At 48.0% G+C, this 12,721-nt stretch overlaps 1 protein-coding gene across 5 annotated transcripts in view; it reads left to right on the plus strand.

The window, feature by feature from the left end:
• The window catches only part of LOC149361339 (uncharacterized), a 111,259-nt gene that overhangs the window by 16,625 nt on the left and 81,913 nt on the right, over window positions 1-12,721 (plus strand). For 4 of the 5 annotated variants that reach the window (XM_089572668.1, XM_089572667.1, XM_089572669.1 and 1 more), the window contains one exon: window positions 6,845-6,994. In XM_089572668.1, the coding sequence (XP_089428794.1) occupies window positions 6,845-6,994 (150 nt within the window). Of the gene's footprint in view, window positions 1-6,844; window positions 6,995-12,721 lie in introns of those variants that run through there. The other variant, XR_016288950.1, reaches the window with a different exon arrangement.

Below are 12,721 nucleotides of genomic sequence, written 5' to 3' on the forward strand. Positions count from 1 at the left end.
CTATCCACAAAGCATGCAATGGTGCAGTAACTGAAATGGATTCTTAAGGGAGCAGTGCAGGCAATAGCGAGCAGCGTGTTGCTTATGCACTGCTCTGCATCGCGATTCATCTTGAGGCACTGGTCACTTTCATGTAATACCACTGCGCATTAACCCAGGACGAAAGGCGGCTGCTGTGAGTACAACTGGCAGCAGAGCTCAATCCCATAGTGCCGGCCATTCGCTCGCCACAAGAATGGAAGTGTAATAAAGAAAATTAATAACTTAAATGAGAAATTTGCACCTTACCTCATTCTTGGACCTCTGCTATGAACATAGAACAGGTGCACCTAAAGCTTTTCTATAGACTTCAGCACAACCCACAAAGCATGCAACGGCGCCATAACTAAAATGGATTTCGAAGAGAGCGGTAGAGGCAACAGCGAGCAGCGTGGTGCCTATGCACCACTCTGCAGCGCGATTCAACTGAGGCACTGCTCAACTTCATGTAAGACCACTGCGCATTAACACAGGACGAAAGCCGGGTGCTGTGGGTGCAGCTGGCAGTGGAGCTGAATGCCATAGGACCGGCCACTCGCTCGCCACAAGAATGGAAGTGTAATAAAGAAAATTACAGCATTCATGGACCTCTGCCATGAACATAGAACAGGAGCTACATAAACCTGATCTAGGGACTTCAGCAATACAAACAAAGCACGCAATCGCGCCAGAACTTATATGAATTCCGAAGAGAGCAGTACCGGCAACAGCGAGCAGCATGGTACCTATGGATCGCTCTACGCCGCGATTCAACTTGAGGCACTGCTCAACTTCATGTAACACCTCTGCGCATTAACACAGGACGAAAGGCGGGTGCTGAGGGTGCAGTTTGCAGTGGAGCTGAATGCAAGTGTAATAAAAAAAATTAACTAAACAAGAAACTTGTATCTTTGCTCACTCATAGATCCGTGCTATAAACATACAACAGGTGCTACCTAAAGCTTATCTAGGGGCTTCACCAAAAACCACAAAGCACGCAATCGCGCCAGATCTCATATGAATTCCGAAGCGAGCAGTACAGGAAACAGCGAGCAGCGTGGTGCCTATGCACCTGAAATGGATTCTGAAATGGAATTAAATGGATTCTGAAGGGAGCAGTACAGGCAATAGCGAGCAGCGTGTTGCTTATGCACTGCTATGCATCGCGATTCAACTTGAGGCACTGGTCAACTTCATGTAATTTCACTGCGCGTTAACCCAGGACGAAAGGCGGCTGCTGTGAGTACAACTGGCAGCAGAGCTCAATCCCATGGTGCCGGCCACTCGCTCGGATTAAGAATGGAAGTGCAATAAAGAAAATGAATAACTTAAATGAGAAATTTGCACCTTAGCTCATTCATGGACCTCTGCAATGAACAGAGTAGGTGCTACCTAAAGCTGATCTAGGCACTTCAGCACTATCCACAAAGCATGCAATGGTGCCAGAACTGAAATGGATTCTTAAGGGGGCATTAGAGGCAACAGCGAGCAGCGGGTGCATACGCATCATTCTGCAGCGCGATTGAACTTTAGGCATTACTCAACTTCATGTAATACCGCTGCGCATTAACTCAGGACGAAAGGCGGCTGCTGTGAGTACAGCTGGCAGCAGAGCTCAATGCCATAGGGCCACCCACTCGCCCGCCACAAGAATGGAAGTGTAATAAAGAAAATTAATAACTTAAATGAGAAATTTGCACCTTAGCTCATTCATGGACCTCTGCAATGAACATAGAGTAGGTGCTACCTAAAGCTGATCTAGGCACTTCAGCACTATCCACAAAGCATGCAATGGTGCCAGAATTTAAATGGATTCTTAAGGGGGCATTAGAGGCAACAGCGAGCAGCGGGTGCATACGCATCATTCTGCAGCGCGATTGAACTTTAGGCATTACTCAACTTCATGTAATACCGCTGCGCATTAACACAGGACGAAAGGCGCTTGCTGTGAGTACAGCTGGCAGCAGAGCTCAATGCCATAGGGCCACCCACTCGCTCGCCACAAGAATGGAAGTGTAATAAAGCAAATTAAACACTTAAATGAGAAATGCGCACCTTAGCTCAGTCATGGACGTCTGCTATGAACATAGAATAGGTGCTACCTAAAGCTGATCTAGGCACTTCAGCACTATCCACAAAGCTTGCAATGGTGCCAGAACTGAAACGTATTCTGAAGGGAGCAGTACAGGCAACACCGAGCAGCGGGTGTCTATGCACCATTCTGCAGAGCTATTCAATTTGAGGCATGTAATACCGCTGCGCATTATCACAGGACGAAAGGCGGCTGCTGTGAGTACAGCTGGTAGCGGAGCTCAGTGCCATAGGGCCGGCCACTCGCTTCGCACCACAAGAATGGAAGTGTAATAAAGGAAATTAAAAACTTAAGTGAGAAATTTGCACCTTCGCTCAGTCATGGCCCTCTGGTATGAATATAGAATAGGCGCGACCTAAAGCTGATCTAAGGACTTCAGCACTACCCACAAAGCACGCAATTGCGCCAGAACTGACATGGATTCCGAAAGGAGCAGTACAGACAACAACAAGCAGCATGGTGTCTAATCAACACTCTGCAGCGCGATTCAACTTGAGGAACTGCTCTGCTTCATTTAATACCACTGGGCATTAAAAGAGGACGAAAGGCAAGTTCTGTGTGTCCAGCTGGCAGCGGAGCTCAATGCCATAGCGCCGGCCACTTGCTCGCCACAAGAGTGGAAGTGTAATAAAGCGAATTATAAACAAAATAGAAATTTGCCGCTTAGCTTATTCATGGACCTCTGATATGAACATAAAACAGGCGCTATCTGAAGCTGATCTAGGGACTTGAGCACTACCCACAAATCATGCAATGATGCCAGCACTGAAATGGATTTTGAGGGGAGCAGTACCGGCAGTAGCGAGGAGCGCGGTGCTTATGCACCATTCTGCAGTGCGATGTAACTTGAAGCATTGGTCAATTTTTTTGTAATACCATTGCGAATTAACACAGGACGAAAGGCGGGTGCTCTGTGTGCAGCTGGAAGGTGAGCTGAATGCCACATGTCCGGCCACTCGCTCGCCACAAGAATGAAAGTTTAATAAACAAAATTAATACCTTAAAAGAAAAATTTGCACCTTGCTCATTCATGGAAATCTGATATGAACACAGAACCGGTGCTACCTAGAGCTGATCTAGGGACTTAAGCACTAACCACAAAGCACGCAATCGCGCCAGAACTTATATGAATTCCGAAGCGAGCAGTACAGGCAATAGCGAGCAACGTGGTGCCTATGCACCACTTTTCAGCGCGATTCAACTTGAGGCACTGCTCAACTTCTTGTAATACCATTCTCCTTTAACACAGGACGAAAGGCGCTTGCTGTCGGTGCAGCTTGCTGCGGAGCTGATTGCCACAGGTCCGGCCACCCGTCGCCACAAAAATTGGAGTGTAATAAAGGAAATTAATAACTTAAAATAGAAATCTGCACCTTAGCTCATTCATGGAGCTCTGATATGAACATAGAACAGCGCTATCTGAAGCTTAACTAGGGACTTGAGCACTACCCACAAAGCATGCAATGGTGCCAGAACTGAAATGTATTCCGAAGGGAGCAGTACAGGCGGTAGCGAGCAGCGTGGTGCTTATGCACCGCTCTGCAGTGCGATGCAACTTGAGGCACTGGTCAATTTATTGTAACACCATTGCGCATTAACACAGGACGAAAGGCGGAGGCTTAGGATGCAGCTGGCAGCGGAGCTGAATGCCACAGTGCCGGCCACTCGCTCGCCACAAGAATGGAAGTGTAATAAAGAAAATTAATAACTTAAAAGCGAAATTTGCACCTCAGCTAATTCATGGACCTCTGATATGAACATAGAACAGGTGCTGCCTAAAGCTGATATAGGGACTTGAGCACTACCCACAAAGCATGGAATGGTGCCAGAACTGAAATTGATTCTGAAGGGATCAGTACAGGCAGTAGCGAGCAGCGTGGTGTCTATGCACCGTTCTGCAGCACGATTCAACTTGAGGCACTGCTCAACTTCATGTAATACCACTGCGCATTAACAAAGGACGAAAGGCGGGTGCAGTGGGTGCAGCTGGCAGCGGAGCTGAATGCCACAGGCCCGGCCACTTGCTCGCCGCAAGAATGGTGGTGTAATAAAGAAAATTAATAACTTAAATGAGAAATTGCTGCCTTTGTTCTTTCATGGACCTCTCCTAAGAACATAGAACAGGCTCTATCTTAAGCTGATCTAGGGACTTGAGCACTACCCACTAAGCATGCATTGGTGCCAGAACTGAAATGGATTCCGGAGGGAGCAGCAGTACAGGCAGTAGCGAGCTGCGCATGTGATTATGCACCGCCCTGCAGTGCGATGCAACTTGAGCACAGCTCAACTTGTTCTAATACCATTCCGCATTAACACAGGATGAAAGGCGGGTGCTGTCGGTCCAACTCGCAGCGGAGCTGAATGGATTAGGGCCGGCCACTCGCTGGCCACAAAAATGGAAGTGTAATAAAGAAAAAATGATAACTTAAAATAGAAATTTGCACCTTAGCTCATTCATGGAGCTCTGATATGAACACAGAACAGGCTAGTTTACTGCGCGGGCTCGGGCCAGCCCGAAAGCCCGGTCAGTGCCGGGACATGGTTTATTTTGCCGGGCCTGGCCGGGCCGTGGCCTGAAGTTGCGGGCCGGGCCCGTGGTCGGGCTTAAAGTTGCGGGCCGGAGACGGGCTTGGGTCTGTACAGAAACGGCTGGTGCCCGATTTTTTATTCTCTATTGCCGAGTGAAGTGCACAACTGCGGCATTGCAGCAGCCACACGGATAAGGTGAGTTATAGTCTGCACTTTGAAAAAAACTAACCTTTTTTCATCGCCTTATTTAATTCCTTATTTTCACGCCGCGGTGCAGTAAGAGTAAAATTCAACCGACCTTAATGAGGCCATTGCTCGTTCGTCATCCCAAAACATACCTATACACTACTAGAAATGCATTCGCGAAGAACATATCAGTATAGGACGCTTATAGACTTCAAACACATGCAGTGAAATACTCAAGCCTTTTAGCTTTTCGTTTCTGCTTAAAGGCGACCACTTCGGCTATGAGCTCAACCGGTGAAATCGCGTTCACTAAAAAAAATGTCATCCTACTGCTTGCCTGGCAGCTTTAATATTTATACTTCGCTGGCGGCAGAATATAACTGATTGCAATCGTGGGGGAACGCATTGTAGACTACTGCGCGTGTATGCAGCGCTTTTTATTTAGCTCTCGGAACTTCAGAGTTTATGTTTGCCCACCTACGCGAGATCACTGTTCAAAAGACGGGCCCGGCGAGCACTACTCCTCATCACTAACTTCTGGTTAAAAAGAAACAAGAAAGCAAAAGATAAACAAGCCGCCCACGCGCTCTCTAACCAGACATTCCCCTCCGAGCCCGACGATCAGGAACTAAAATTCCCTCCCGCTTACTCCTTCAAATACATTGCTTTACTTTATCAATCTGGCCACGGTCTTTATCCCCGCCCGTGTAAAGGTCTCTCTTTATCCCCTGCTCCTCCAACCCATTCTATCCCCCCTCACACCAACCTAACCCGGGAGGACTGGGAGGCGACCCTGCAAGGCTGTTCTGACCTGCAGGCCCAACGGGCCCTGGTCGCGCGAGTCCGGAGGGCGGCCGACGCCACTGGGGTCCCGAACTAGGGACCTCCTCGTAGTACTTGTGAGGGCTGGCCCCCTCTGCGTCAGCTCATACCTCACCTCCTGAAGTGTGTCTGTACATAAATGCTTTCCACCACCACCATCCACTATACGAACTCAGGTTTTGGAGTCCTTGCTAGGAATCCTTGATTCTGAGCTCAGGGCACCGCCATCCATCTGGCGGAAGAGGCAAAAACCAGTGAAGGACTGCCAGCCAGCCTCTAACCGCGCAACTCCCTGTCACCGAGACATGGGTACCGGGGACAGTATAACCGTCTGTTATTTATTTAATTATTTACTTACCTCTTTAGTTTTCTTGTTTATTATTTATTTATTTAATTATTTCTAAATTACACCCTCATGGCTATTACGGCATTACAGAGGAAAGCGGTTACAAAAAAAAAATGTAATCAACAAACAGGAGTTAATGAAACAGACACGGTACAAACATGACTTCTGCACATACATTACTAGCTAAGGCGTTAAGGAAATAAAGAAAATAAATAAACTAAAACACGGTATAAAATGAATCCTAGTTAGACGATTGAATTATCTGATGGAAATAAACGTTGTTCAATCCAAAGTGGCGTTGTAGCAAGAAACACGAGAGTCTGCTAATAAAAATATCTACTAGCGATACTGGCAAAACAACCAATGTCTTTCAGACTGCGAGGCGAGCACACGGAGAACATGATACAGCGTCTCGGTGGATCGAATTGAATAACAAGTGGACTTAATGAATGCGCTGTGGCTTTTAACTTCGACAAGTGTCTGTGTACTCATGCGTATATTAATAATTTTGAATATGCCAATTACCAAACGGGACTGGATGGTGTATTTCCTATTGAATGTTGCAGAGAAGAAAGTAAAGGCGAATAGCTTGAGCTGCGGTACGACAGGCGCTGTTACTACCATGTTTTGCCGAGTTTGGGTTCATGGAGTTCGTTCTAAAGTAACTGAGGCCATAAGGAATGCCGTACTGGAGGGCTTCGGCCATTCCGGCGACCTGGGGTTCTTTGACATGCACTGACGTCGCACATAGGCTGTGGAATTCCTTTGGAGGATCACGAGACGAAATCTTTGAACACTGCGACGGGTACAAGCACGGAGCCAGTGATAAGACGGTGATTTCGTCCTTGCAGGCAGCAGCGTGGGTGCAACCCTTCGTGACCTCTACGGGCTTCACAAGAGCAGGTAGCGGCGACCGGACCTGCGTGCCTCAGGTTTTTTGCGGGCATCAACTAACTGGGCTGTCGTGGATCTCGTACCTCCCGAGGGCGTGTGCTGTTGTGGTCAGTGAATGCGACGCCAACGAAGATGCAGAGCACTACGGCCTCATTCAGTGTCTTTTCTCTTCTAGAAGAAACTTCCTTCCCTCACGGCACGGATGGGGCATCAACAAATGTGTCAGACAGTTGTTGTGCCTTTCCTTTCATCTAAAATAGCAATCACCGCACAGCACACGGGCAAAAGGCACCCGTGGCTGTCTGACACATCTGTTGATGCATCATCCGTGCCGAGAGGGAAGGAAGTTTCTGCTAGAAGAGAGAACACACAGTTCTCAGGCGCGTTAAAGTTTCACACCAACTAGCCCACATGTCTGCTTTGCTAACTTCGTCCACGGACGCGTCATTCCCCCCCCCCCCCCCCCCCTCCGTGGCCGATATTCAGAATGTGCACACTCAGTCTTGATTGGCGTATTGAGCTCTTGTGGGCTCCGGCTCACTCTGGCAATCCCGGAAATGAGGCCACCGATAACATAGCGCGATTACTTATTTCCCGTGCGAATGGCAACCCCAGCCGTGATTTCTCGAGGGAGCGGGCACACACGTTCTCAATACTGACTCAATAAGCACGCCTCACCCGTCGACTCTACCCCGCTCCGCACCCCCGCCTACCCGACTCCCAACAAATCCTCTGGAGGAGACACCATACCCGAGCTCTTCCTACCCCTCAGCTTCTATCCCAATTCCACCCTGTTGCCGTAGAGTGCGCTCTCTGCTGAGAATCGCACGCCAACCTGGACCCCATCCTCCTAGGCTGCCCTGCTGATCCTCCCACGCATGGACAGCCCGCCATAACAACATGGTAAACCATGGTAAAACATGGTAAACATGGTAAAACGTTAAACATGGTACCATACTGTCTAACTTGAACACCACTAACTGCGGGGCGAAGGTCGTCGCCTATGTCAGCGACTTCCTCTCTGCGCGTCAGGCGTTCCTCCGGATCGAGGACGAGGAATGCGGCCCGTACTCTCTGGGTACACGAGGCACACCACAGGGGGCGGTGTTATCACCGTTCCTTTTCAACATCGCCATTATTCACCTGCCCGGCCGACTGGCTCAGATAGAGGGCATAAAACACGCACTCTGCGCAGACGATATTACAATCTGGACCATCGAGGGGAGCATTGGGGAGATGGAGGACCCCCTTCAGCAGGCCGCCTCCATAGTCGATGCATATGCAGCTGACTGTGGTCTCCAATGTGTTCCCGCCAAATTAGAGCTTCTACACGTCAGGACAAACCACGGGGACAACACGTCTCTACACATATCTCTGCCGGGCAGTCCCATCAGAGAAGTGGCAGAGCTCCGGATCCTGGGTCTGCTCATCAATAACAAACTTACGCCGGACTCTGCCATTGCAAAACTCAAGCGCATAGGTGAACAGGCAGGGCGCATGATCCGCCCCGTTTCCCACAAGCGGGATGGCCTGCGGGGCAGGGACGTCCTACTGCTCACTCAGGCCTTCGTGACCAGCCGGACCCCCTACGCCGTGCCGTACTTACACACCACCAAACACCAAGACGAGCGGCTGGTTGCTACCTCCAACGCCAGACTGAAGGCGATGGGAGTGGTAAACTCCTACCAGGATTTGCGGGAGGCCCACATAGTGAACAATAATACGCGGCTATCGTAGACGGTTCCTGGGCGCCGCCTGCTAAACCGCTTACACACCAACACTCATGCATACCAGAGGAGACGGAGAACAACCCGGTGCTGTGGCGCCACATGTTCCGTGTCGCTTCGCTCCCGCGTAACATGGACATGGTACGCTTGAGAGGTAATATGGATCTCCATAGGGCGTCTACTACGTGGACATCACAGGGCCGACGCCCGCGGAATTCTACACGGCTGCCGTAGTCCACCGGGGAATGAATGTCGATGGGCTATCTTTTGGAGCCCGAGATTCAACACTAGCGGAGGAAGTTGCAATAGCTCTCGCTGCCGCCTATCAAAAATCTAGAACGGTTACCACACAGCCTCGCCGGGCTTGTGAGCATCATCTTGCAGGGGAAATATCACCTCTTGCCTCCCAAACTATAAAACGCGCTCCCGCCGATCCAACTCGCAAAAACGTGATCTGGGCACCTGGCCCCCAGGGTCTACACGGCAATCAGGCCGCTGATGCTGCCGCCCGAGTGCTCACACACCAGGCTCTTAATCCTAGCTCTCCTGGCTGAGAAGCTCATAAACCGCTTCTTCGCTTCCCCGAAATCCTAATCCACTATTGCGAGAGCCACCGCCTCTACCCGCCGCCTGCCAAGGGGCTGAGTAAGGCGAAGGAGCGAACTCTGGGGCGCCTGCAGACAGGAACTCTTCTCTGTCCTGGCATAGCAAAACACTTTGATCAGAACACAGATGGGCGCTGTCCACACTGTGGAGAGATCTGCGATATCTTTCACATGTTGTGGGCATCTACTATGAATCTTCGTCTTCCCCTTCCCCCACCTCAACCCGAGAGGCATGAGAGAATGCCCTCCTCAACTGCTCCACGGTGGAGTACCGAAGGGCTCTAGTAAAGCGTGCGCGAGACGGCATTTCGTCGTGCGGTGTGCCGGATTAAGGATACCGACCATGCAGCGGGGTTTGGTGACCCTCAAACTCTAACAAAATTCTTCGCCACCACCACCACCCGCTATCGAAACTTGAAGACCCTCCTTGCGTTGCAGGACCCGGACACGCAACTTAGCTGTGTGCAGCGGGGTGCCAGTGACATGGTCATACGGGGCCTGAACACATGCTCGTAATGTGAGGGCTGTTGGGTTGCCTGAGACATTGCACAGTCCAAACTCCCTTGCATAATAAAGTTTTCCGTCCGTCCGTCCGTACGTCCGTCCGTCCGTCCGTCCGTCCGTCCGTCCGTCCGTCCGCCCGCCCATCCGTCCGTCCGTCCAGTCCAGTCCATCAATAAATCAATCAATCAATCAATCCATCAATCCGTCCGTCCGTCCGTCCAGTCCAGTCCATCGATCGATCGCTCGATCGCTCGATCGGTCGATCGATCGATCGATCGATCAATCAATCAATCAATCAATCAATCAATCAATCAATCAATCAATCAATCAATCAATCAATCAATCAATCAATCAATCAATCAATCGATCAATCAATAATAATAATAATAATAATAATAATAATCTTTATTCAGCATAATCTGAACATACAAAGAAACGGAAGCGCCGAAGCCACAAGTGGGCTTGTGCGGCGACAACCGGCAGCCGCGGCAATCTTCGCGCTACATCAGAGCTCCATCAGAGGCAAAAGAAAATTAAAAGACGTAAACATAAAGAACACAAAAATTTTGGCACGGAAAGAATGAAAAAGCACTGATAAGATATTAGTACATGTTAAAGATTCTCTAACGCTTGAACTGCAACACGCAGTTTTTTGCGGGTGGTTAAAGAAAATAAATCATCCGGTAATTCGTTAAAGATAGCTGGCACGTAATATTTTCTAGTTGCTTTGCCGTAGTGAGTGCGCACTCTCGGTTTATGATAGCGAGGAACATGTCTCAACGGTACCGGTTTCGTATTTATGTGTCTGTATGCGCTATTCCAAAAATATTTCAGTACTACAATTTGTTTAAAAAGGTTGTCAAAAGAAGGCAAACCGGCTGCGGTAAAGACACTGTTGGGCAGATTTTCCTGCGGCAAGTAGAGAACGCTTGTAGCAATGTTTTTCAAAATCCTATTAACACGACATTTGCATGTGAAAGAGCAGTTAAAAAAACAACACATACCGTATCTCAAGACACTATACCCCAGAGCCTGGGCGACTAATTTTCTCACAGAAAATGGCATCATAGTTCGCAACTTAAACAACAAGCATGCAACACTTCTGAGTTTCTTACAAATGTGAGTCATCTGAGTATTCCATGCCAAATCACTGTCTATGTATATACCAAGATACTTAACCGACGGGACGCTAATTATAGGTTGACAAGAACACGAAGAGCAGTATGAGGTGTGTAAATATATGGAACCTGCACTTGGTACATCTTTATGCGGGTTACGAAAACAGACAAGTCTGGATTTGGTGTTATTTATTAGTATTAAATTTGAGGCAAACCAATCACTAACTTTAATAGCGTCCTCCTGAAGGTTAGCCAGGGCATATGAAAAATCAGGGTTGCTTGAGACTAGAAAAGTGTCATCGGCGTAAAGGAATATGGTGGATGATTTCACATGGTCACATATGTCATTCACATATAAGTTAAACAACAAAGGAGATAAAATGGACCCTTGCGGGACACCACAGAGCACTTTTACAGCGTCACTGCAGATAGGCCCAAACATGACTGCTTGAGAACGATTGTAAAGATAGTTTTCAATTAAAGACAAAAAAGGACCCCTAAATCCATACGAGTACAGTTTAGAACACAAAATTTGATGATTTACCGTGTTGAAAGCTTTTTTTACGTCCAAAAAAAGTGCGAATGCTACCTCATTGTTCTCCAGGCTTTGATGCAGCAAATCGGAGAGATTTTCCAGTAGCACCTGTGTTCCTGACCCGCTGACAAAACCGTACTGATTCCCACTCATTAGGTCATGTTTAGTAATAAAAGCATTCATTACAGAAAGTACATGTTTTTCCAATATCTGGGATACGCAGGAAAAAATAGATATAGGGCGGTAGTTTGCAATATCATTCTTTTTTCCACTTTTGCACAGAGGAACAACGCGAGCGCTCTTCAGTGATTCTGGCCATGTACCACTCTTAATTATGCCATTTATGATAAGCAGCAAAACATTTTTCAGAGCTGTAATGTTTCTTATCAGATCACCTATGAAAATGTTGTCAAGTCCGGCAGATTTGTTACGTTTCAGACTAGACAAAATGCTGAAAAGATCAGATTCTGTCATAAGAGGAAGGAAAGCCGATGGCGATACGCTTTTTGTCATTTTCGTCGAGCTCACAGTTTGGACTGCGACCCGTTGCTCAGCGGAAAAAACGTTATTAAACTCATTCGCCAAAATATGCGACACAACACCGAAATTGTGCTCCACTGATTCTTGAATGGAAAAGCGTTGGTTACCACGTAACTGATTAATCAGAGACCAGGTGCTCCTGACATCGCGACGAGTGCTGCGAAACTGCTGTGCAAAAACTTTTCTCTTTGATAAGCGAATAAGTGCAGTTACCTTGTTTCTGATGCAACGATATTCCGCTCGAAGTTTGTCATTTTTTGGTGCCCTGCGGCATCGAGACCAGATAGCTTCTTTTTCTTTGATGGCAGCCAGGATTTCAGCAGTCAGCCACTGACAGCCAATTTTACGTTTCTTCACAGTCAAAGTTTTTTTACACATTTCCTTTATTTCGCCTAATACCTTGACGAAACTGTCGTACGCGGTATCACTAGTGTTATGATGAATAAATGAATCCCAATCATATCCAGTAACATGATTATCGATCTTTTTTGGTCTAAAATGGTCACGACACACCTGGTGGAGTCGGTGTGTAGCGTAGAGACTGTTTTCGTAAGGCGACATGCAATGTAATAGTGATCTGCAAGTTTCTGTCTGATCACGGCTCCGGATACTGAGATGTCCGACGCACGGACGTTAGCATGGTCAAAGCAAGTAGTTGTGATGCGATTGTTAAGAAATTCTTCTCTGGTAGGATCGGCGAGCTGTGGTTCAATGCCAAATTCCGCGAGCATGGTTAAGTAATTTTCAGTGCCATAGCGATCGCCCTTCATCAAATCGATATTAATATCCCCTATCATGCACAGAT

The sequence above is a fragment of the Amblyomma mixtum genome, chromosome 2 (assembly GCF_055824585.1).
Source record: "Amblyomma mixtum isolate Tamu chromosome 2, ASM5582458v1, whole genome shotgun sequence".
Lineage (NCBI taxonomy): Eukaryota > Metazoa > Arthropoda > Arachnida > Ixodida > Ixodidae > Amblyomma > Amblyomma mixtum.